This window comes from Sorex araneus, chromosome 2 (assembly GCF_027595985.1).
Source record: "Sorex araneus isolate mSorAra2 chromosome 2, mSorAra2.pri, whole genome shotgun sequence".
NCBI lineage: Eukaryota > Metazoa > Chordata > Mammalia > Eulipotyphla > Soricidae > Sorex > Sorex araneus.
In genome coordinates this window covers 104,180,970-104,208,271 of record NC_073303.1, presented here as the reverse complement: position 1 = coordinate 104,208,271, position 27,302 = coordinate 104,180,970, and the positions used below count along the sequence as shown (strand labels likewise).

Genomic DNA, 27,302 nt, shown 5'->3' with positions numbered 1-27,302 from the left:
GGCCACACCTGGCAGTGTTCAGGGCTTACTTCTGTCTTTATGCTCAGAGGTCACTCCTGGAGTGTAACTCAGGGGACCATATTGGATGCTGGGGATTGAACCAGGGTTTGCTGCATGCAAGGCAAGTGCTTTACCTGCTATATGAACCCATCCAGGTCCCTGTTTGCCCTATTTGAGTCTGTGCCCTGAATGCCATCAACTGGGGTCAAGTAAATCTGGGTTTCACTCTGCCACATAAAACTGTGTAATTGGGGCTAAAGCGATAGCACAGCAGGTAGGGTGTTTGCCTTGCAGGCAGCGGACCCAGGTTCGATTCCCAGCATCCTATATGGCCCCCTGAGCACCGCCAGGAGTTATTCCTGAGTGCATGAGCCAGGAGTAACCCCTGTGCATTGCCAGGTGTGACCCAAAACGCAAAATATACTGTGTAACTTTCTGCACAGGACTTAATCTCTCTGATCCTACATTTTCTAGTTCTGTAAAGCAACAATAGTGACACTTGATTATCAGAAGCTTTCAGTTGAAAATTGTCTATAGCCACACATAGTAGGTACTTAAAACATCAGCATCCTTCCTCTCCACCTTGATAATTGTTTTAGCAATGGAAACATCAAACATGTATTTAATTTCTTCTTTTTCCTGAATGACTAGTAGCATGGGATGAAGTCTCCATCAGCCTTGTTTAAATGTACACATTTATGATCACTTTGGACCCTCTGACATTTGATCAGCAGCAGCCTCTTACATTTTATTGCTCCCGGGGAAATGAAGCAATAAATGATCTTGCCTGTTTGGATTAATGGAAATGATTAGAACGACAGTGCTGGGAAATTTACCCTTGCTTTCCTGCTCCCCGGTGGCCTCAATCATTACCTGATGTTTACATAACAAGTACTACACTTTATCTAGAGCTTTGTTGTCACTTTTTATTGGCTACTCTTGCCACCTTGCCATGAATTAGACTGGTTTCATTACCCCCATCTTACAGCAATAGTGAACAAAAGAAAACATGATGGGATATTTCCTCCTGCCTCTGGCATTGCAGAGCCTCTTCCAGAATTCGTTCATGTGTATGATGTTTTACTGGGTATGTATTTCATTGTTATTCAGGAATAAAATCTTTGTAGCTCAATCTTGCAATGTCCCAGCCCATAGTACAGAGGGCCCTTGGGCCTGACCTGGATTCTCTGTCACCTTGGGTATGAGGAGAATCTGGGCTTTACCCATCTGAAGCCCAATTTCCTTGCCTACTTGAAGTCCTTTGTAGCTACTGACATGAATTGATATGTTTATGTGTTTCTTGGTTATCTCTCATCTCCACACTAGAATGTAAATTCCCTTTGATCAGGTTTTTGGTCTAGACTGCTGAAGGCAGTATTTCCAACACTTAACAGAAATCCTGACACAGTGCAAATGCTTGATAAACATATGCACCTGGCACATAATGGATGTGTAACAAGTGCCAACAAAAAGATGAATGAGCAAAAGAATGAGTGAGAAAGACAGCATGAATATCCTTGCAATCTAGCTTCACTATATCACTGTATCACTGTCATCCTGTTGCTCATCGATTTGCTCCAGGAGGGCACCAGTAACATCTCCATTGTGAAACTTGTTGTTACTGTTTTTGGCATATTGAATATGCCAGGCTCTGCTGTGTGGGCAAGATACTCTTGGTAGCTTTCCGGGATCTCCTAGAGGGGCAGAGGAATTGAACCCGGGTTGGTCAAGTGCAAGGCAAGCACCCTACCCGCTGTGCTATTGCTCCAGCCATGAAACTTAGAGGTACTCAATTTTCAAGTAGGTTGCTTGTCCTAATATAATGCACCTTGTTCTTTTCTCAAATCACCACTCCATCTAGAGAAGACCCCTATGATACACAGTTGGTATATGTATAGTTCTCCCCACTGGAATGGCTGGAAATCCATCCAGGTGGTCTTTTGGGGATTAGTCTTTCTATATCAATTCAAGGAAAACTCAAAGGAATCTGGGTAACCTGTGAAGACTCAGCTCAGGGAGATGGCCCAGAGCACTTGGCTTATCAGTTGTGGAGCAGATGCGGTTAAACATAACCTAAGTCCTTCGGTGGCAGCAGTCACAATGGTGTGCAAGCTCAGGAGGCTGGGGGCTTCCTCCAGAATATCAATTACAGTTTGCAATCCAAATCTTGGAGCCCCAGGAAGCAATGCTGTGTCTCAAGAGAAGACATGTGTTTCTTCCCACATGGCCACATTCCTGGTCTGCAGCTGCCTCCATCGGCGAGAGTCACTGGCACTGGCTGGCATCTCTGTGTTATCCTTGGGGAGGATTCGTTTTCACTGGCTTTGAGCTGTGCTGTGATTGCAGTCACATGGAGAACAGGAGTCAGAGCTAAGTGGATTTGACCATGAGGACAACAGCCAGAGTCTCCCCTTCTCCCTTCCCCTCCACCTCCTCCAGGTCCCTCACTTCTAGGGCAGCCAGAGTAAGGAACAACTGGAGAGAAATTGTTGTGCCCTGAATTTTCTTTCCAGAGAATCATTTCCCAAAGGGTAGGGTTTTACCTAACATTTAATTCTTAAGTATCTTCTGTAATGCTCAGTGCCATGGTTTATCTACTCACTGTCCCAAGAACTCCAGCTCCATTGCTATTTCTTTCAGGACTTTGTTTTTACATGCAAGCATGGAAAGAGCGTGGAGCTAGGACTGTCACTTATTTTAATGAAGTCTGATGTAGGATCCTGAGAAAGTCTTCTTGTGTTCTCTGGATTTTGATTTCCTAACTGTAAAAGGAAGGGATTGTCTATGGTAGAGACAGAGCTCTAGTCATACAATTCTATATTTCTCTGATTTTCCTTCCTCAACAGGGGTTTCATTTTAAATAAGCCAAACTAACGTTTCCTTATGAAGTAACAGTGAAGGAAAGGAATAGTTACTTTTTCAGATACCAGTTGAAATGTATGCTTTATGCAAACAAAAATCTCATTATAATTTCATTTTACCACCGTATTATATTATAAAGAAGATATTTATCTCAAGGAGGTTGAAGGGATGAAATAACTGTTCCAAAGTTTTACAATCAGAAGGTTATTGATTTGAAATTAAGATCAGAAATTCATCTCTTGAAGAACAAAACACAAAGTTATTCCTCTCTCTCTCTCTCTCTCTCTGTCTCTCTCTCTCTTTTTGCTTTTTGGGTCACACTCGGCAATGCATAGGGGTTACTCCTGGCTCTGCGCTCAGGAATTACCCCTGGCAGTGCTCAGGGAACAATAGGGGACGCTGGGAATTGAACCTAAGTCGGTTTCGTGCAAGGCAAACGCCCTACCCGCTGTGCTATTGCTCCAGCCCCCTATTCCTCTCTCTTGTGGTTCTAAAAACTGCAAAACATGTGCCATGACAGAGGTTACTGGCTATGATAAATTGACCAGGGGATTAGAAATTGTTACTTAATGTAAAATAAAACCATATAACTGTCTACGAAGTATAAATCAGTTATTTTAGTGCTTGGCTCATGTAAATCCCATGTTAGCTAAAGCAAAGTAGGGAACAATTTCCCCACTTTGCTGAGTGGTACTGACTCCCATGCCTCTACTTGAACTGCAGGTCATTTGAGATTCAGGCCACCTTCCCAAAGGAGTCCCTGCTCTCTGTCCTAATCTATGACCATGACCTGATCGGCACAGATGACCTCATTGGGGAGACCAAGATCGACCTGGAAAATCGCTTCTACAGCAAACACCGAGCCATCTGTGGCCTGCAGAGCCAGTATGAGATGTAAGTTTTCCCGCTGGAGGCACCACTGGGGTTCTAAGCTTTTGGCTTCAGCTTGTCTCTGCTCTGAAAAGGACAACCAAACCTTACCTTTAGTGTGTCAAGGGAGCTCCTTGTCAGCAGGGCTGGCTTGGGACTTGAAGGTAACTGGAGTTAGGGAGAATCCGGGCAGATCCTTCAAAGTCTGTGTGAATTGTGTCTGTGTGAATGTGAATTGTATGTGTTCACTTTGTCACCTGGGTCTAGTGGACAGAGTTCCCCAGTGGGGAATAAAATTAGAAGAAAAATGATTAATCTGATACAAATGACAATATCCCAGTTAAGCATATAAGCATAGCAGTGATTCCCGAGCATTTGTGGTATCCTTAACTCTGAGTGGTGTCTATCATTCAAACTCTCAAAAAATCATTGAGGGAATGATAGCCTCATCTCACAAATGAGGAAGAACTGTACTTAATGTTCATTCTTACAGTGCTATGAATTCTAAGTTTAAAGTTATATACCACCAACTTAATTTTCAAAATTATCTTGTATTGACTATCTTAAGAAAAAAATTAAAATCTTATAAATTTCAAATTTTATATATTCAGCTAGAAATATAAGAAAATCCATCAGATTTCTGTGGCAAAATTTTGGAAAATTTGCCTGAATATAAAATAATGCATCTTCACTACAGAAAAATTAGGAAATAGAGAAAGTACAAAGTGATGCTCAAATTATAATCAGAGCTAACATTTAAAAAATGCTTGAATGTTTTCTTTTTGTTTTATTTCTATGCTATTTCTTATTTATATTGGCCTTACCACATTCCTACAATTTGTATCATGTTTGTTGTCCTTACCCTTAGAGCATTCTATAATGTCATTAGTCTTAAAAATCAGTATTTTCAGGACCCACAGTAGCATATTACTTTACTATAAAAAATGACTTAACCAATTTGCCTATAGGGCATTTCTATTTCCTTCTTTATCTATTGTATTTCCTCTAGAAATATATAATATTTATCTATATTTCTTTCTTTGTCTATTATAAACATTGCTATATGAGCATTTGCATACAAAAGCCATTGCCTACCTCTCTGATAATTCACTTGGTTTTCATCCATAAACATGGATTTTCTTTTTTTTTTTTTTAATTTTATTTTATTTTATTAAATCACCATGTGCAAGATTACAATGCTTTCGGGCTTAGGTCTCAGTTATACAATGCTGAAACAACCATCCCTTCACCAGTGCCCATATACCACCACCACCAAAAAAAAAAAAACAAACCCACACAGTACACCTCCTATCCCGCCCCCCCACCCCCTACCTTGTAACTGATAAGTTTCATTTTACATTCTGTTTACTTTGGTTACATTCAATATTTCAACACAAACCTCACTATTGTTGTTAGGAGTACCCCACTAGATTCAGACCTACTGTGAAGACAAATAAGGTCGCGGCCGCGCGGTTTTGAATTTCTGTACTTTAACAAGAAGTCCAGGGAGATTTCTTCCAGATATTAGATAATTGCAGGCTTGAAAACCCAATCTGTGGTCGTCTTAATATGGCGGCCACCGCGCCCTTCATCCCCGGAGAGAAAGAGGCGAGAGAGAGAAATACCTTTCCCCTCCCGGGCGGGCATGGGGCCGAGGCTTAGTTCTCAGGCTGGAGACATTCTGCGAGGAGTTGCCCACGCCGAAAGAGGTTTTGCTGGGTCTGGATTCACGCTTGTGCAGCTGCGGAGAGGCCGCACATGCGTGCGGCCCCCGGGATCACATCTCGGCGGTGGCGGATTTTCTGTTATAAGAAACACACATCTTATGGACTTTAATACTTGTGCCCAACTAGCTCTCCATGAACAGAATCTGAGCACCTGTTTCCTTGGCATGATTTTGAAACAAGTCCGTTGCTGGTTGGCTACTCTCTGAGTCTAGAAAGCCAGGTTTTATCTGGGACTCCAGTGAAGGAATGGGCATCCAAGGGTATTTACTTCACTCTCCTGCTTGGGCAAAGGTACCATTAAGAGCATAATTAGTGTTTTCACTCTGAAATCAGTAAAGGAATTCCTAAACAAACAGAGCTCTGCAGCTAGGCATAATCCCTGAGCACAGATGTAGGAGTAAACCCTGAACACCAGGGCGGTGTGCCCCCCAAACAAAAATGAACATGGTGTCTCTTCTATTTGGAAGAACTCCCTGATGGTGGAAAGTAGAACAGTTTGATCAGGAAAGTTTTAAGAGATGTTTACTGACATTTTTTAAAAATAAGATAAGTGCACTCTTTCTCAGAAGTTGTATGTCTGACTTAAACATAGCTTGGAGGAACTTTCCGGGCTCTAGTCCAGCAGAGGAAAACTGTTTTATAATCATGTTTTTATTTCTTTTAAAATGCTTGAGAAAGTTAAGTGCCAATAAAACTTCTGTCCTAGTGAGCAATGGCATCTGAATTCATCTTAGTCAGGACACTTCGGGAGGGTTTCATTGCAAGTTAAAATTTTGGAGCAAACAGCTAGATTTTAAGAGAAGTTGGAAATATTAGAAGCTCACTACCAAGAGTACCACCAATTAAAGATACCACACTTCAAAACTTTCTGCTGTGTCTTGAGTCCACAGTATGGTTTGGCATGTGGAGTGTAGAGGGTGGGAAGGAAGAACAAGAGGAATGAAAGGATAAGCTTGACTTTTTCTTTTAGAATAAGTAACTTGGGCTACAACAATAGTACAGTTGGAGGACATTTGCCTTGCACATGGCTGACCCAAGTTCCATCCCCAGCATCACATATGGTCCCCCATATAATTGCCCGGAGTAATTCCTGAGTACCAAGCCAGGGGTAACCCCTGAGCATCACTGGATGTGATCAAAACCCCCAAACAAACAAACAAAAATAGGACAAGGAACTTTGCTTTTCTTCAGCTATTCTGCTTGGTATAGAATAACAAAGGCAAAACAGAAACTGCCTGCAAAGGAATCCACAGAGAATGGAAAAATATTTATAGTTGCCAGGAGCTAGAATAGGGGAATGAGGACTAAACTACTTTTATGAGTTCCAGGTTTCCCTTTTTTGTGATGCAAAAATTTTGGAACTAGATAGAGGTCTTAGTTGAGAAAATGCTGAGTGCATATGCTGTCCTTTTTCAAGTTTTCAATGATCCATTGCCCTTCAAATTTGAAAAGTGATGTGTATTCCTTTAAAGAAAAGTAAAACTATCTGCCTAGTATTTGTACGCCATGCTCTTTAAAAGTCCTGTCTTTCCTCCCAGCTATGACTGTGCTTAGGTACTGAGCAAAATAGAGAGAAGGAAAACAAAACAGACTGTGGCCCCAGGAGAGCAGAGCCACAGTGGGACCTGCAGGAAGCCACAAAGATCAGACTCAGGCAGAATTCTGAGTGCAGGTCGCAGGGGTTCTAGCTGCCCTTCCTTTACTTCCAGAGAAGGATATAATGCCTGGAGAGACACATCCAAACCCACTGAAATCCTCACCAAGCTCTGCAAAGACAACAAGCTGGATGGACCACACTTTAGCCCTGGAAAAATACAGATTGGATGCCAGGTCTTCTCCGGAAAAACGGCCTTCACCGAAGAGGACTCTGGTAACTGCCCACATGTGACCTGCTGATACAGCCCTTCTCTTGACAGGCTTGCTTCTTGGGCATTTGTGACTGGGGCATCGATCACAGTTCATAAAATTAATACCTGTGGGATGGGAGAGCTAGGGCAGGGGTCAAGGTGCTTGCCTTGTACACAGCCAATCCTGGTTCCACCCCAGCACTGTACAGTTACCAGAGTCCTCCCAAGAACTGCTGGAGTAAGTCAGGAGTTGACCCTGAGCATCATAGATTATGACCCAAAATTCTTCCAACCAAAATAGTAATGCATGCTCATGTAGAGAATATGAAAAAGTAAGAGAGATAATGAAAATCACTCATAAACCCCAAAGTTGGAGATAAATATGATGCATGCTGATTTATTTCCTTGTAGAGGTTTGTATAATAATGTGTACCATTTGAAGATAATTGTAATTATGGTATATGTTATATAATTTATGTACAGTATATATGATATATAAATTATAACTACAGTGTATATATATATATACCTATATAGTTTTATGCACTGTCTTTTTCTATTTTTCAACTGGTTATGGTGATTCTGCTGTTCTTTAAAACACTGATAGTATTCCATCTCAGGATGGAGTTCTTTGTCTGTATTTTATCCATTCTTTAAGTCAATGCTACCATGAGTTTTCTAATACATGCTTTTCCTTATTTCTGGTATTTCTATGGTGCAGACTATAAAAGCAAAATTGTGTTTACTTTTTAGAAGGTAAACAACCCTAAAATGACTCTAAGGGAAAATAAATGAGTGGGCAAATGCCCAAAGTCCCATATATGTGCAGTAACTCTCCTACACTGACACCAGAACGTAGATTCTCTATACAAGCTTCATGGCACTTGGAAGAAAGTTTCTCCATAAATTTAGGAGTAAAAAGTTAAGTTTACTTTAATGACACAAAGCAACCTCTAAGCCCATTTCCATACCTTGGGTCCCCTGATTCTCTCACAGTATAGAATTAGAAAAGGGTTTATGTCTCCAGGAAACACCTTCTCTAGTAGCTCTAGGCCAACCCTTTAACTCTGGTCTCTAAAGGACTCACGTTTGGGGTGAAAGAGCCCATGTTCCAGGACCCTGTCTGCCCAGTGTGCTACTGCCATGTCCCCCTTTCTCTTTCTAGTTTTCCCACTTTCAGTTTCTACCATGTTCCCACCTTTCCCCCGTTCCCCCGTTCTCCCTTTTCTCCTCTGCTGTCTTTCCTCTCTCCCTACGCCCTGTTGTGCTCTTGAACCTTAAAGGAAAGTTAAGAATCCTGTGATAACCATCATTGTCCCTTTCCAAGAACTTGTATCTGACAAATCTTCCCATAATTTTCCCTCTTCCATGCAGATGAGATCGTGGAGTCATATGAGCACTTGGCCCTCAAGGTTTTACACTCTTGGGAGAACATCCCGGAGGTTGGGTGCAGGCTGGTTCCTGAACATATAGAGAGTCGACCCCTGTACCATAAGGACAAACCAGGAATGGAGCAGGTAGCGTGCAAGATGGTTGCGGGCCCAGGAAACTCTTCATCCCCACAACCATAACCTTTTCCCTAAAATTTAACTTTATGTACGCAAAATAATGGAATAATATCAACCTCCTCTGTACATTTGAAATCATCAGGAGATATTTTTGTTTGTCATTGTGGGTGGTGCTATTAGCATCAAATGGGTATGGGTCAGGAATGCCACCGATCATCAATAATAACATAGGCCAGCTTCTTGCCTCCACCTAACCAGGAATTACTCAGCCCCAAATACCAGTAAGGGGCTGGAGCAATAGCGCAGCGGGTAGGGCATTAGCCTTGCACGGCTGACACACGTTTGATTCCTCCGCCACTCTCAGAGAGTCCGGCAAGCTACCGAGTTAAGTTTGCCAGTAAAGTGCAAATTGAAAACCTCGCCCTAAAATCAGTCTTGGCCTTTTCTTTGAGCCTTTTCTTTTTATGATTTGAATTATCAAACTCTTTTGGAAGAATTATGATTTAGAAATTTCCAAACCTATCAGGTTGACAAGACCTTGTCCAAAATCTCTCAGTAAACACAAAACCCAGTGGTTTTCTCAAGAGAAGCAACTGGTGGACTCTTAATCTAAAGAATTGGCAAGAAGTGAGGGGAAGAAATGGCTATGTTATTTTTAATAAAATCTTAGATTAGGAGTTAGAAGGGAAGAGGAGGTAAACTTTGTTGAAAGCCTCCTAGTTATGAGACTTTTTACATAAACATATTACCTTATTAAGATGATCACGGAACTGTGCTTCCATACTGTGACTAGCTTGAGAATAAAAGAGGTCGCTATTAATAATTAAGCTGACCTGCCCTGGAATTTTTGTAGACAAACAGGGGTGGGTGGAGTCACCTCTTTTTACTAAATACAGCCTCATGATGTGGTATTTTGATGTTCATTTTAAAAGAGGAAATGATAACACAAGGGGTTTAGGAGATTTGCTCAGTTTCTCACCCTGCAAATGGTAGACCTGACATGTCCTCAAGGCAATTTGACTTCCTAGACCATGTTCAAAATCCCAACTGAGTCCTGACTTCTCAGGTCTCTCTCTGGACTCTCTCACTCTGTAAGTCAGACAAAACAAGAGAACTCCAAAGTGAAAGGGCAGAAACATCTATTTCTGCAGTATTGAGGTACAGAGCTGGTGATAGCATATCTTGAAAGGATAAATCCTTATCATAAGTGGAAGCTTATCATTACTTTTGTAGATTACTACTGAATATTTCAAGTTTTTTGGTTTCTAGCATTCTTTAGTTTCCCTGACTTTTTGGTGAAAAGTGAATGTTATTATATCTTTAAAGACGCTAGGACTAGTATAGTAATTATTATTACTATTATAGTAATCAACTATTTCATTGGTTCACTTCTTTTCAAATGCTTGTTAACAAAACAGGTTGTTTTGGGGCTTTTTGAGGGCTTTTGTTTTTGCAAAACTCATCCTTCACCCAGATATTCACTGTTCCAGTGGGGAAACGCCACTTCCTTCATATAAAATCTCCATTGATCATTCTAGCCTTTGATCACTTATCAAGCTGACAAAAATCTTTAGAATGTGCATGGTAGAACTATCATGGAATCCATGGGCCTTCTCCCTATATGAGCTCTCAAATTCCTTCCAAGAGTATGGAGTCTGATGTATGGAGTCCATGGAAATGGGCGGGGACTCTTGTTCTATCACTAGTTAATCATAAGACTTCAGATCATTTCTTTGACTTCCCTATGCTTTTCAATTACTTATGACTAACACTGAAATATGATTGGTTTAAGAAATGAAGATAGGGGCAGGAGAGAGAGCACAGCAGGTAAGGCACTTGTCTTGTTTGCGGCAACCCAGGTTTGATCCTCAGCATCCCTTATGATCCTCTGAGCACCACTAGGAGTGATTTCTGAGGGCAGAGCCAGTGCGACCACTGAGCGTCAGTGGGTGTGGCCCCAAACCAAATTAATTAATTAACTTTAAAATTCATAGAGATATAGATGTCAAGGAACTTTGGCAATACTGAAGCATGACACTTCTGACAGATGGCACTATAGTTTTAATCTCAGGAATTTGTAGAAATAGAAGGCTCTGTGGAATTAACAAACCAAGGTTGAATCTAGACTTTGACACATATGTCTTTGTAAACATGTACAAAATATTTTTTCATATTCCACACAAAAGTAGCAATATCCATTCAGTGGGAATGTTGAAAGAGTTAGTGAGATGCTGGCCAGATGCCTATCATTCTGTGAACCAGGTAATAGGGGCTCATGAAGGGTTGTTTACCCTTCCCCTGCTCTTAGCTTATGTTTAGTTTGTAATAAAAAGGTAGACTATCAACAAAGACATAACATATGTTCTAAATATGTGTAAAACTCGCGTATGTACCTGATAACCATGTTTTTTAAGTAGATATTATTTAGCTGTGAGTCCTCAATTTCCCAGGTGCTACTCCTCTCTCCACGCTAAAGGAGGTCTTTTCTTAAACAGGGCCGCCTGCAGATGTGGGTGGACATGTTTCCCAAAGATCTGACCCAGCCAGGACCTCCTGTTGACATTTCACCAAGAAAACCCAAAGGGTAAGTCAGTTGCAGTCCTTCATTAAGGGAGAGATACCATGGTAGCAGGCTTAAAGAGCATAGCAATTGATCTTGTATTCTGATACATTAATTATACTGATCAATTGGCACTAGACAACTGATCTCACTTGACCTCACTTCCACCTGGCTGGCTAGAGGAATGAGTGGTGGTGATGGAGAAGTGGTAGGAATTGAAATGTTGGTCCCTGTCTAATGGTAGTTTTTGAGACTCAACATTCAGAAAAATATTGGTCAATAGAAATAGAATGATTCTGATTCTGAGAATCAACTCATGCTTCTGAGGTTACTTTCTGGGGAACAGTTTTGATAGAATAAACATCCAAAATGTTGTTGTTGTTGTTGTTTTTAGATTAGTGAAGTTAAAGAAGTCAATAAACTTCACTGAGAGTTTTTGAGAAATCTAAATTACATATATTTAGAATGTACAGCATGGTTACTGCAAGCAAAAATACATTGTAGAATGAGCATCAAGACCTAAATAATAATTCATCACTTCTCCTACTTAACATAATTACCTCTTATTTTTTAAGACCTTTAGACTAATTCTGCCCTTCTTTATCCTAGGTATGAATTGAGAGTAACCATCTGGAACACTGAAGATGTCATTTTAGAAGATGAGAATTTCTTCACAGGACAAAAGTCAAGTGATATTTATGTTAAAGGGTAAGGTCACTTGACTCATCTGACCCTTGACTCATGGAGAATATTCCACCCACATCTAACAAAAGGAGTTCATCTTACTTTGTTAGATAACTTTGTCAAAGATTTTGTCATTTTTAAATAACTATTATCTTACAAAACAATTTTTGTGAGGAAATTCTGCTACACAAATATCTCTTTCAGTTGAACTAAAATTTTGGAGTGACATCTTTTATGTTCAGAAGATTGTAAGACTAATGAAAAAGGCAAAAATTAGACATTCAAAATTGCTATTTCTGCTAATGGAGAGGAGAAGAAACAAAATGTATATAAACATTTTATAGCTCTTTCTTACATATTTTTATGACCCAAAATATTTTTGAAGGTTTCATTTTAGCCTCAGTTGGAGATAGAGAATAGTTGGTGGAAAAACAGATATAAAGCAATTGAAATATGTAGTACTCTCAGATAAAATTCATCTCAGAAGCGGTAAACTCATCTCAGCTTTATATTTATAACTGATTTCCTCACTCAAACAAGAAACATTCTGCCTTCAGAATTCATATTACTAACATACTTTATAGTCAAAACATGTCCAGTGGTTCAATTCAGGGTAAGAATACTGAGAGGGAGTTAAGTGGTTATAAAGAGAAATGGAAGTAGCATAACCCAAAACAAATTGACCTCCGAAACATGAAATGAAGATGCTTGCCTGGCACCTTGCTAACCCGGGTTTAATCCCCACACCCCATGTGGTCCCCCAAGCTCGCCAGGAGTGACTCCTGAGTTCAGAGCCAGGAATAACCCCTGAGCACCACCAGGTGTAGCCCCAAACCAAAAGTTAGATAATTAAAACTGAGATTCTATACCTATCGAATAATAATCCTCATTTCCCCAACCCTACTTTTGGCCTCATTAACTACCCTTGTACTTTGTTTCTATGACTTAGTACTCCAGGCGCTTCATATTAGAGAAATCATACAGTCTTTTCTTTTTGTGACTGGCCTAGATCACTCAGCATAATGTCCTCAAGATTTCTCCATGTCGCAGCATATGTCTGAATTTTCTTCTTTTGAAGGCAGGTTATATTGTATGTTTATATCATGTTTTGATTATCCATTCACCTATTGATAGACATTTGGATTGCTTCCAAAGCTAAATTACTATGAATAAAAGTGATATGTGTATGTAAATATTTCTTCAAAAATATGCAGACACATATATGTCCATCCATCCATCCATCCATATATATGTGTGTATATACATAAATATATAATACACTATGATGTAATATATAATATATAATAATTTATGGTGTAATATATAATTAAATATACAATATATGATACACTATAATATAACACACTATTGTGTATAATATATAATACACTATATATAATACACTATAATATTTATTATTTTCTTCTTTTTGCTTGTCTTAAATTTAATTTTTCTTTTTCTAGTTTTTAAGTCACACAGTTAGGATGCTGATTTGAGGTTTTCTTGCTTTTTAATATTAGCACTTATAGTTATTTTTATTGGCTCCTCCATTTATAATAGGCCATCAAATTTTATCTATATTACTTCCAAAACCACTATCAACATTGTCTATTTTCTCCATCTTCACCACCTTATCATTGTGTCTTTTTCTCCATTATCTTGCTAGAGTCATTAAGATACCAAGACCAATATGGATTGATCACTTCATGTTGCCTCCAATAATTTTTCTCAGTGTTGAAACCTAACCTATCCTTTCAAAATACAAAATAATCATTTCAGTGCTGTCCAATCACATCCTATATTCTTCTGGGCAAAGACTCAAATTCCCAGAATTACTAACAATCAGTCTCTGCCTCTCTCTTCAGCCTCATCTTACTAGTCAATAATCCCCTTTACTTTTGCTGTCCAAGCACACTCAACCTTTGCCCTTTTAGAACGTTTCATCTCCTCTTCTATAGGACAACTTTTCCCACATCTCTCTGATGATTTCTGCTACCCATCCTGGTCCTCCATCCTTTTCCCTCTGTGATAGTAACTCCATAAAGGCAAGGTAATCTTTGCTCCCTGACACTCCCCTAATGTCTGGCCCACTACTTGCCTCATATAAGGTACCACATATGTACTAATTTAATAAGCTAGGCAATTTCTTCCTTGCTTCAAGTGGTACCACTCCCCTGGAATGAGACAAGTCTTTATCCTCATCTACACTGGGGCAATAATGCCTGATTTTATAAAGCAAATGGCTTGGCACTATTAATTTGTTTGAAAGGGAGCTATTTGTTTCCTCATTAATTAATTCAGCATGCATAAAATACTTAGGGAAAAGGGGGGGGCTGGAGCGATAGCACAGCGGGTAGGGTGTTTGCCTTGCACGCGGCTGACCCGGGTTCGATTCCCAGCATCCCATATGGTTCCCTGAGCACCGCCAGGAGTAATTCCTAAGTGCAAAGCCAGGTGTGACCCAAAAAGAAAAAAAATACTTAGGGAAAATGTGTTCATTGTAGGTTCTTGTATGCTGGAAGAGAGGAAGAAAACTCTATGACACTCAGGAAAAATAGCATTATATATAATATTGAGGCTACAAGCAATTTATAGATATTATCTACATAATTCTTCAGCACAGACACATCAACCCAATACTATCATTGATTCCATTTCCAGAACAAAACAGAGGCACAGAGAACTTAGATGATGCATCCATGACTGCACATTTGGTCAGTGGCATAAATCAGATTTAGGATCTAGGTGAATATAAACAATCTTTGTATATTCCATGTCCTATGGACACAGACTTTCTGGGGTTTTCAGACCTAGAACCAGGGAGAAGAGGACAAATTTAGAATCTTGACATTACAGATCTACACCAGACCATTTACCAGGCCTCTGTCAAGGGTAAACATCATTCTTCTAATTCTCAGGAACAGAGAAAGTACTTCTTCCAGTGGAGGCTCCCAGGGGGATGAGAAAATGAACTACTCTCTTAGGTCATATTTCCGGAATTTTCCCTCTTTATCACATGAGATTTCCAATCTACCCAAGAACAACTGAAGACACTTCCCCAAGTAGTCCCGAATCGAACCTGTTCTTCTTTTTCTTCTTTGGATTCAGTAGAAACTTCCACCTGAATCTATGTTTACCAATGTTAATTTTAAATCTGAATATAATTTTTCTGCTCTATTCAGGTGGATAAAAGGTTTGGAAGATGACAAGCAGGAGACAGATGTACACTATAACTCCCTAACAGGAGAGGGGAACTTCAACTGGCGCTTCCTGTTTCCATTCCAGTATCTCCCAGCCGAGAAGCAAATGGTTATAACCAAGAGGGAGAACATCTTCTCCTTAGAGAAGATGGAGTGTAAGGCACCAGCTGTGTTGGTGCTCCAAGTTTGGGATTTTGAAAGGCTGTCCTCGGATGACTTTCTGGGTAAGCTGACGACTTCAACAAGCTCATAATAGTGTTAGAGGTTTTGTCCCGGCTTTTGGAGCACTTGGTCTGATTTAGCAGCCAAAATAATAATTTCAGTTCTATTTATGATAGCAAAGAATTGGAAGCACTCCAACTAGCCATTAGCAAGGGGATTGGGTGAATAGTCTTGGGGCATCCATAAGGTGAAGGATATACGTTCAGACTGAATTTGATCTTTGGGGAAAAAAATGTCTCTTTTGGGGCCTCATCTGGTAGTCCTCAGGGTATACTCCTGGTCTGTACTCAGGGATCATTTCTGGTGGGCTCAGGGAATAATATGGGGTGCCAGGGATCGAACCCAGGTCAGCTACATGCAAGGCAAGTGCCCTACACACTGTTCTATCACTCTGGCCCCACCAAGAAGCAATTAAACTTTGTGCTAATTAAGAGGCTCTTCTGTGCCTTAGTTTCCTTAGCTGTAAAATAAAGATAATAATGTGACCTACCTCAAAGAGTGCTGGGACCTATATAGACTATTACATAGTTTTTAACATTAAGTATAGCTCAACATGCCAACACCCTTAAGTGAGTAAAATATTTGATTAGTTGAACATTTGGACAGCTTGCATTGAGTGTTAGGATACAGAAAAAGCCTCTTTCCTGTAAAATACATGTTTAACTATATGTAGAGGAGGAAAGGAGTCAGACAGGCAAGAAGACAGAGAAAAGATAGACACAAGGGAAAGAAATGGTTCATAGAGAAGTAGTTAACTCTTAGGGATTGGAAGCAAGAACCTTTTCTCTATTCTTATTTTTTCTCATTTTTTGTAACAAGGAAATGTTATTTATAACTCATAATATTTTCTTTTTTAAAATTTTATTTTCATAAAGTTGTTCACAATAATGGATTACATTTAAAATTCCAACACCAATCCCACCACCATGACACCTTTCCACCACCATTATTTCAAATTTTCCCATCATCACTCAAGCCTGCCCAACAAACAGATGCTAAATAATTTATTTTGTATTGCTTGTTATGAATAGCATGAGACATTGTGGCTGCATGCTCAAGGAGTTCTAAAATTTTAAATAATTAGAGTCCAGAGGCATCTCTGCAATGAGCTCAGTTCTGAGATTCATTTGTGAGTCTCTGGATCATGGCCATTAATGTGCTTAAAAGGCACCTGGAGGAAGTTTGTGGGTGTGACAACCAGGACCCCATGGTCATGGCATTTTCTGACTCAGCTTTATGGTCCCTCATTGGAAGTACGTCGTTGTTGAGATTCTCTCAGAGTATCTATCCTAGAGGGGAGCTATAAGACCATGAAGAAACTTACTTCTTAATCTGGAATTTAATGGATTTGGAGGAGAAAGTTCTGATGGGGTAGAAGGTTCTCACAAACTCATCTAAACTAAGACTTTGGAAATCTCAAAGGCATGGACCTAAACCAGGATGTACTCAGGGAGCAAAGACAAAGACACTTAGAACACTTAAAAGTGACATAATGGAGTCTTCCCTTATCTTCTACCTGATACCACTGCATGAACACTTTAAGGGGCCCATACATGTCTGAGGTATGTCTATATTCCCTCCACCAGCCCATGCTAGTGACTCATTGTGCAATAGAAATACTGACAAGTGAGAGTGGATGAATGAATGAATGTTAACAAGGACAGCTATAAATTTGATTTGATTTTAAATTTTCTTCATTAAAAGAAATTTGAGCCACACCCAGTGGTGCTCAGGGACTATTCCTGACTGTGGTCAGGAATTTCTCCCTGGTGATGCTCAGGAAGACCATATGCAATGCCAGGGTGGACCACGTGCACTGGCATGCAAAGTTTTGCCTCCTGTACTATCTCTGTGATCCCAGTGAGGAATTTCAAACACCTTTCTGTAACAGTTAACATATTCTTTACTTAGGAACCCTGGAAATGAACCTCAATAGTTTTCCTCGAGCAGCCAAGTCTGCCAAAGCCTGTGACCTTAGCAAATTTGAGAATGCAGATGAGGAGAACAAGATCTCCATATTCCAGCAGAAGCGTGTGCGGGGCTGGTGGCCTTTTGCTAAAAGCAAAGAACTCACGGTAAGTGATAGGGGCAGCTGGGGGTGGGGTCAGGCAAGGGACTTGCTGTTTTCTACCTGAGTTATTTTATGAACTTCCTTGAAATAACACAACCCTTGAAGGTAAAAGTTCTGCTGAGAAGGAAGAATTTGAAGATTGTGTAACTGCCCTAAGCCTTCCCAATTTCAGCACACTTGCAATCTCTCTGGTCGGTTATCTACCCTTTTCGCTTGGTCTGAGGTCCATGACATTGATTTTCTTGAACACTTCTGAAAATGAAGCCTACAGTCCTGACTAGTGTGTGCAGTTCCATCTCTTCTCATTTCTTCTACTTCAAACTCAGGGCAATTTAAAAAGTGATTCATCTTTGAAAATCTGCCTCAAGAGGGTGATAGAGGGAGAGGCAGCGTTCTTTCTTCCTGCATTGCAGTGTGGCATGGTTGTAGGAATACCGACCCCAAACTCTGCTGGCAAAGAAGTTTCTTCTGCCCTTTTTTGTTAGGGAACCCCATTTCTCCTCTCAAGGGGGTAGGGATGACCTGTGTGATCAATGAGGTTGAGAGGGATGTTGTAGCATTAGGAGATAAATATTCTCTAGTCTCTTACTGATAGTCTTCACTTATTTCCACACTTTCATTCACTATATATGTATATATAATATACTACAACTTATATATTATATAATCTATATTTATATCTTTATATAAATTCAGATATATATATATGTGTGTGTGTGTGTGTATAAACTCAGTTGTCTGCAAAAAGACCCCAAATATATCTATAGCCTCAACAAGCATTTTAGATATAAGGCACAAAGAGGTTAACTAATGTGACTCATGTTACACAGCTAGTTTAGAGGATGAACTCCTGGGCCAGGGATACAGCACAAGTGCTTGAGTATAAGCCCGTGCGAGGGTGCCGAGGCCCCTGTATCGACAGCATCACCAGGTACATTCTTGGTGGCCCCCAGGGCTGCTGGGTATGATCTTTGTAAATTAAAAAAGCAGAGAGTCAAGAAATGGGACGCATACCTACCTATACAGAATGGTCTCCACCATTCTATAGTGCTTCCTCTTCTGACTGAGGGCTATGAGAAATAGAAGGAAAGCAAATTTGGGGTCATCCGAAATCACCCCACACAAATGAAGTCTGGGGAACATTTGTTTGGGGAACTAAAATTAAAAATTAAATGATAATGGTCTGAGAATTGACCTACAAAACTGAGCTTACCAAGAGGGCGGTGGGGAGGGGAAGGGACCTTGGGAACTTGGAGGAATATCTGACATTGGTGGTGGATGTGGTGTCAGAACATTGCGAGAATGTTACTCTGTCCTTACCGGTTCTACCAGTAAACTCTATCACAAACAGTATTGTAAATCACAGTGCCTCAGTAAATCGCAGTACTGCAAATCACAGTATTGTAAATCGGTAGCACTGTGACACTGTAAATCACAGTATTGTAAATCATAGTGCCTCAATAAAAAAAAAAACTGTGGAAAAATGAAATTTTCCTTCAACTCAAGAAAACCTTCCCACAAAAATTTTCAAGCCAAGAAAGAAAACAGATTTATTGCTGATTAAGCATTATACCAGAAGGTGATGTATATTACAGGCCACCCACTGAGACAGCAGTGACAGGAAGAAATCCCACCCTTTTTAAAACTAAGCAAATCTAATTTATTACAGGCATGTGCTCAAGATAAACAACTGATCCCTATGTAAGGAAACTGGACATTTGTTTCACATAGATCATCCTAGATTCACCTGCCCGTCTTAGGTTAGCTTGTTGCGCCTCTTGGCTTTGTCCAGAAGAAAAACAAACTCCTCTTAGTAACAAGAGGCCGTTTTGCAATGAGAGCTGGCATTCCTGAAGTTGGGTGCCTTCCTTCACAGTAAACTGGGAGAGAGGGCTTCCATGTCCTGTAGTATGAACTTGGAGTGGGTATTGAGGTGTGGGAAAGGGGCGGGTGAGCTGACCCAGAGGTGCTCAGGAACTATTCTTGACTATGTGCTCAAAAGTGACCCCTAGGGTGGGTTCTTGGAAGAACCATCTGTGGTACTGGGGATTTGAATGGGTTTGGGGGTGCTAGGTAAGCTCCAAAACCCAATACTGTCTCTGCAGTCCTAATGTATTCTTTCTAAAGATGATTCCTTAGGAAGGCATTCCTGGATATTAAAAACAAAACTTCTATTATTCAAAGGGATTTATATACATTTCAAAGGAAGATAGAGGGCTTACAATGACAAGTTTTCTAAAGTATGAACACCCTAAGAAAAAAGGAGGGGAGGGGTCAGAGCATGGGTACAGCAGGTAGGGTGCATGCCTTGCACACGGCCAACCAGGGTTCAATCTCAGGAAGCCAGGAGTGAGCCCTGAGCACTGCTGGGTGTGTCCCAAAAACCAAGAAGAAAAAAGGAAGGGAGGGAAATATCTTTTCTTATTTTCAACAGGGAGAATCCGGCCTCTTATTTTCAATTTTTTATTGCCTTTGAAAATCTAAGGTAAAAATATGGATTGATTTCCCCCTTCCTCACCTCAGCAGTTACTAGTCAGAACCTGGCCCTGAGATCCTGCATTGAGCCTGCATTAATGTAGCATCCCGCTGTCCCTCATCCCCTTACTCTTAAAGAAATCAGTGACCAGAGCAGAAGCAAAGTACCAGTGGCCTTCTCCCCTTGTGATAGGAAGATAGATAATGCCAGAGTAAGACAGAGTGATGAAAAACCTCTGCTGTTGGAACGCCCCCTTGGTGTTCTTTAGTTTTTTACACTCTGCCTCGAGTTTGTCCCTTTTTTCTTTCTCTTTCTGTCACTTCTGAGCTCTAAGGTTTCAGTTCACACATCCCTGAAACAAGTACATGAGACTGGGTGATCACAAGCAATGCCAGGGATCCTGAGGGTCTGCCAGGTGCATATCATCAGCCCCACAGTCACTGTCCTCCTGTTCCAATCACTGGCCCTGGAAGGCACTCATGATGAGCATGGCCCCTTGCTGGGCTACACTTGAAAGCTGTTTAACTGCCTACGGGCGCCATGTAACATAGACAATTGGATCGCACACACCTAGTGTGGAATGTGCCTGTCCTCACAGTAAGAGAAAACAGTTCCAATCAGATTGCTAGAGACTGGGTAGTAGGATAGAGACGATATACCGAACACATGCGTCATGAGACCATTACACAGTACATTTTATAGGTGCTATTGTACGAAAAGAAAGTGTTAAAAAGAAACTACTCCCAGGGCTGGAGTGATAGCACAGCGGGTAGGGCGTTTGCCTTGCACGAAGCCGACCCTGGTTCGAATCCCAGCATCCCATATGGTCCTCTGAGCACCGCCAGGGTGATTTCTGAGTGCATGAGCCAGGAGTGACCCGTGTGTATCGCCAGGTGTGACCCAAAAAGCAAAAAAAAAAAGAAACTACTCCTTCAGAAGATAGGGGAAAGGATGTTTCCTTCACAGGTTAAACCTGAAAAGTGGCAGTTAAGTAGCCCAAGTAAGTCCCAAGTAGTATGACTGAAATTAAAAAAAGACGTTTCTGTGTCTCCAGTTCCGTGTGAGAAACAATTGCCAGCAGCTACCATAATATGCACTTGCATGCTAGGAACTTAGAGTTCAGCAATGCACGAGACACATTCCTGTCATCCAAAATTTCACAGCTCAGCTGAGAAGGCTGGTTAGACACACCAATCACCTACGTAGTTTGTGACTAATTCATGTTTTCCCAAGCAGAGGTGGAAGACTAAATTTTTGGTGTGAAGATTTTTTTTAAGTTAGATCATGTTATAGGCATTTATAGAAAATTTGTTATTTTCTTTTTATAATTTTAAAAATAGTGTAAAACAGCAAAGAGTAGAGTTATTTGCCCCACCCCTCCATCACCCCATTCCCTTAACCCTTTGGAAACCTCAGTTCATAAAAATGTAGAAAAAAAGATATTCATATCCAGACCACCCAAAGATAATCATTGCTAATGTTTGAGTTATTCACAACTTGTGTAGATTTCATTTAATTAATTATACAGTGAGATCATCCTGTATCCTCAGGTGGACTTGTTTGATCTTTCTTGGAGTTATAATAAGAAGTGCTTATATAAGTCAATGTAATTAACATGTATTTTCAAAATAGATAAATAACAGTTTAATATTGTTATTTTAACCAACTTGTGTTCATTTAAAAAACTGAAATATGCAGATAGGTAAAAATAATAGGAAAATTATCAGCCATACATCTCATATATTTCAACATATCATTTTTCTCTATGTTATCTGATTAGGTGGCATAATGCATACATATATTGACTTGAGTAAATCATAGGCAATTTGGTATTCGAATCTCACACACCAGAGCCTGGCAAGCTATCCATGGCATATTCGATATTCCAAAAAACGGTAACAATAATGGGTCTCATTCCCCTGACCCTGAGCATGATAGGGATGAATGAGATGTTACTGGCACCCACTTGAGCAAATCGATGAACAACTGGATGACATTGATACAGTGATACAGTGATGGTATTTTATGTTTTTTGTTTCAATATTTTTAGTGCATCTTCCAAGAATATGAGCATTATTTTACATGCCAAAATGTCATCGTCATATGTAAGAAGTTGAGAGCAAAGAGGTTGCACAGCGGGTAGAGTATTTGCCTTGCATATAGCCAACCCAAGTTCCATCCCTGGCACCCCAAACAGTCTTCCAAGCTCTCCAGGAATGATCCCTCAATGCAGACCCAAAAGGTAGTCGAGCACCATCAGGTGTGACCCCCCACAAAATAAAAAATAGTTAATAATAGTTACCTACTATAATCTGATATCTACACTATTCATATCTGCACATCAAAGTATACTTTATTACAGTTCCTTCTGTGGGGAGGCAGGGACAGAACTCTTAGTGATGCTCAGGGCCTATTCTTAGCTCTGTGCTTGGGGATGACCCCTGCCAGTGCTCATCTGATGTGTGCCAGGGATTCAGAAGGTAAGCCAAGTGCCTTAACCCCTGTGCTATCTCTCTGGTTCCTATTTTTCTCAAACAGAATTTGATCATGATTTGTGTGTTGCTTTTGGTCATTATGTCTTTGACGTGTTATTTTAGAATAGGTCCTCATCACGTTGCCCTATGTCATGAACTATTCAGTGAGACTTGTCCTGATTCATCTGTCTTCTCACCACGCTACCCCCGATGCTACTGTGAGGTGGAACAATTTCATAAGGTCCAGGTTAAGCCTTTTCTGAAAGAGTAGTTAATACACAATGCTTTTCCTCCCTACTGAATTATATCAGGAACCATTTATTTCCCTTGGATGTCTAACTATTAGTTATCAGGTTGTGTTTGCTCACTGAATCATGTTGGCGATCCAACACGATTGAGATCCTTCATTGAGGAGGTACATTTTCCTCTTTTCAATTAGGAAGTAGTTGGTATAAATATGTCCCTCCAAAAAACTATGTCACTTTTCTCCTTTAGCATCGCTATGGACTCATAGTTTTAAATATTTTTGTAACTTTGTTCATTAAAAGGACATAGATTAAAATTACCCAGTAGCAAAGAATATTTATAGTTCTGAATCCATGTTTCCAAATAACAGTTCTGACTGGAGGAAAGTAGGAGAAAAGCCATTTCCAGGTCAAACACACACAAAGGATTCAATGAGGCTGGACTTCTCATTGTGACAAGTAGAGCAAAAGAATGATTATGAATTTTCGTTCCATGAAAATGTTCTGCATTTTGAATTATTTCCTTAAGAAATAATTAGAAATACAAAAAATTATAAATGATTTCTAATTATTAATATGTATAATTATTTCTAATAATTTCTAATAATTAGAAATATAAATATAATTAGAAATACAAAAATACACAGAAATACAATTCTTAGGTCCAAAAATGACCATATATATAGAATAATGCATACACTTATGATTACATGTTTATGTATATACATATGTATGTGCACATGAGATAGTATATGAATGTATTCCTTTTACTAAAGGATTTTGCCAGATTGAAGTCCCCATCTTTTTTTTTCTATTTTTGGTTTTGGGCCACATCCAGCAATGCTCAGGAGTAACTCCTGGCTCTGTGCTCACTTCTGGCAGTGCTTGGGGAACCATATGAGATGCCAAGGATAGAACCTGGGTCAGCTGCATGCAAGACAAGCAACCTACTATTGTATTGTGACTCTAGTCCCAAGAAGGCCCATTATTGATGTATAAGAATTCTCCCTCTTGGGGCTGGAGTGATAGCATAGCGGGTAGGGCATTTGCTTTGCACGCAGTCGACCCAGGTTCGATTCCCAGCGTCCCATATGATCCCCCAAGCACTGTCAGGAGTAATTCCTGAGTGCATGAGCCAGGAGTAACCTCTGTGCACTGCTGGGAGTGACCAAAAAAGCACTGTAGCACTGTCATCCCATTGTTCAGCGGGCACCAGTAACGTCTCCATTGTAAGACTTGTTTACTGGGGTTTTATTTCTTGTTTTTTTTTTAAATTTTATTGAATCACTGTGAGATAGTTACAAGCTTTCATGTTTGGGTTACAATCACAAAATGATCAAGCACCCATCCCTCCACCAGTGCACATTCCCCCCCACCAATATCCCCGGTATACTTCCCCCTGCCTCCATGGCAGACACTATTCCCCATACTCTCTCTCTCTACTTTGGGGCATTATGGCTTGCAATACAGACACTGAGAGGTCATCATGTTTGGTCCACTATCTACTTTTGACACACATCTCCCATCCCAACTGATTCCTCCAGCAACCATTTTCTTAGTTATCTCTTCTCTATTCCATCTGCCTTCTCCCTCCGCTCATGAAGTAGGCTTCCAGCTATGGGGCAATCCCCCTGGCCATTGTATCTACTGTTCTTGAGTATCAGCTTCATGTGATGTTATTCTATACTTAACAAATGAGTGCAGTCCCTCTATGTCTGTCCCTCTCTTTCTGACTCATTTCACTTAGACTGATACTCTCCATGTCAATCCATTTATAAGAAAATTTCATGACTTCATCTCTCCTAACATCGCTTGTCATCAAGGAGATACAAATCAAAACAACAATGAGATATCATCTCACACCGCAGAGACTGGCACACATTCAAAAGAACAAAAGCAACCAGTGCTGGCATGGATGTGGGGGAAAAGGGACGCTCTTTCACTGTTGGGAATGCCGACTGGTCCAGCCTTTCTGGAAAACAATATGGACAGTTCTTAAAATACTAGAAGTTTTTGGCATATCAAATATGCCATAGCCAGCTTGCTAGGTTCTGCCTTGTGGGCAGGATACTCTCGGTAGCTTGCCAGGCTCCCCAAGAAGGACAGAGGAATCAAACCCGGGTCGGCCGTTTACAAGGCAAATGCCCTACCCACTATGCTATCACTTCATTCCCAAAAAGCAAAAAATTTATATATGAAAAAAAGAATGCTCCCTCTCTTGCCAGTGAGAGTTGGGTTTGTGTAAGCAATAATCACTACTGCAAAAGGCATGTTCAACTGAACACATACTTCTTCCCCAGCCTTTCTCTCCCCTAGCATCAACTCTCCAGGCTTGATGAAGTTTAAAGCCCATAAATATTACATCTGGTACCACAAATCCAGGTATTATGGATTTGTCATTGTCTGCTTTCCAAAGATACCACTAGGTTAAGAGATAGTCTCTCAAACTGTCCCTTTTCTCTTCTAACAGATTTCAAATTACATGTGGAGGCTATTATTAGCTTTAGACATCTACTTGGTGTTTGATTGAGTAGTGACAACTGAAATGGGACATGGAGCCCTCTGTGTGGAGAGATAGAGAACAAGAAGCAACTTTTATCTAACTACGTCAATAAAATACCTTCCCGCACTACCATTGTGATATCAGAAAAAAATATTGTCTGAGAGCAGTGAAGTAGAAACAAGAATCTTCGTGAGAATAAATGATGACTCTCAGGTCTAGGGCAGAATTAATTTTATATTCTCTGCCTCCATTTTCTTTGTATTTTGTTTTGGTGGGAATCTGGGTCCTAAGACTTTGCTGGGTGTTTTCAGTATGGGTGGAAACTATTTCTCGTTAAATTATGTGTTATCATCCATGAAATAGTGTTGAAGGCGATAGCCATCACTTATCAGCTTGCTGTTTACCAGGCACTAAGATGAACACTTTATATGTGTTATTTCACTTATTTTTCAAAGCAAAATCATAGGGAATATAATTTTAACATCTCCGGACAACAAAACTGAAAGAAGACAGATAACTTAGTCAAGGTCATGCAGCTAATAAATGGTAGAACCTGGCCACTAAATCTGATTCATTCAATAATATACTTAATAGACTATACCATGCTGTTCTATGTCATGGTATGCTGTGCTATGCTATGCTGTATAGTGCTCTGCTATGACACGTAGTACAATATGTTATGTTGTTATGCTATGCCTTGCTATGTTGTGCTGTGTTACACTATGCCCTACTATGCTTTACTATGCCTTGTTGTGTTATACTATATTATGCTATGCTATGTTAAATTATATTATGCTATGCTTTGCTGTGTTACACTATACTATGCTATGCCTTGCTGTGTTACACTATACTATGCTATGCCTTGCTGTGTTACACTATACTATGCTATGCCTTGCTGTGTTACACTATACTATGCTATGCCTTGCTGTGTTACACTATACTATGCTATTCTGTGTTATACTATACTGTGCTATGCCCTGTTGTATTATACTAGACTAGACTAGACTTCATTATACTATACTTCACTGCAATTCTGTACTGTCCTGTGTTTATAATATTTATCACACTACCCAAAAACAGCCCTTAGAGGGGAAATAAAAAACAAATTCTAATGCCAGAGTCAGAACAACAATTATGGATGGCCTCCTGAGCATTCCATAAAAGCCACACTTATTCATTGTTTAATAGCTTGTTTCTTTTCTTCCAAAGAAAGGGCCTGTTTGGATACATAAAATAACAGGAGGTAGGAATAGGTGTCAGAGGATTTCCTTGCAAATCTTGGTCTGGGGCACAAATTAGGGAACGTCATCAATCCTTTGTTTCCTTGTCTATAAAACAATAATAACAGTAACAACACTACCTTGCAGTGTTGTTAGGACGAATGGAACAGTGCATGCTTGAAGCAGTCACCAGGTATAATGTATCCACAGCTACAGAGCAGTGAGGAGCAGAGAGGCAACTGTAATCCTTGTACTCTTGTTCCCACTCCTTTCGTGTTTACTTTTTTCCTTTCTTCCAAACAGTTGGGAAAGAACAAAAATTTTAAATATATATCAATTTTAAACGTGCTTTTTGCATACTACCTATGAATGTTGCTTTAATAAAAATTGGGAATTACTTGGAGTCAAAAACAACTGTCACTGTCACTGTCATCCCGTTGCTCATCAATTTGCTCGAGCGGGCACCAGTAATGTCTCCATTGTGAGACTTCTTGTTACTGTTTTTGGCATATCGAATATGCCACAGGTAGCTTGCCAGGCTCTGCCATGCAGGTGGAATACTCTCGGTAGCTTGCTGGGCTCTCTGAGAGGGATGGAGGACTTGAACCCGGGTCTGCCGCATGCAAGGCAAATGCCCTACCTGCTGTGCTATTGCTCCAGAGCCAAAAACAACCATATGCTAAAATTTAATATATATATATATAATCCAGGTCTTTCCAGAGTGAATATATAAGTCAATTGTGCAAGGCAATTAGTTCATCACAAACTTTTTTGGGGGTGGAAAATGAGATATGACTCACAAACCAGGTGTTATCCAGGAAAACAATCTCTTA

General features: G+C 40.1%; 1 protein-coding gene across 1 annotated transcript in view; it reads left to right on the top strand.

Annotated features, from left to right (window-relative positions):
• Positions 1-27,302, top strand: part of FER1L6 (fer-1 like family member 6) — a 129,078-nt gene that overhangs the window by 98,382 nt on the left and 3,394 nt on the right. The window contains exons 33-39 of the mRNA XM_055128326.1: positions 3,586-3,756; positions 7,169-7,329; positions 8,681-8,823; positions 11,310-11,398; positions 11,984-12,082; positions 15,241-15,482; positions 17,392-17,555. Of these exons, the coding sequence (XP_054984301.1) occupies positions 3,586-3,756; positions 7,169-7,329; positions 8,681-8,823; positions 11,310-11,398; positions 11,984-12,082; positions 15,241-15,482; positions 17,392-17,555 (1,069 nt within the window). The remainder of the gene's footprint in view (positions 1-3,585; positions 3,757-7,168; positions 7,330-8,680; positions 8,824-11,309; positions 11,399-11,983; positions 12,083-15,240; positions 15,483-17,391; positions 17,556-27,302) is intronic.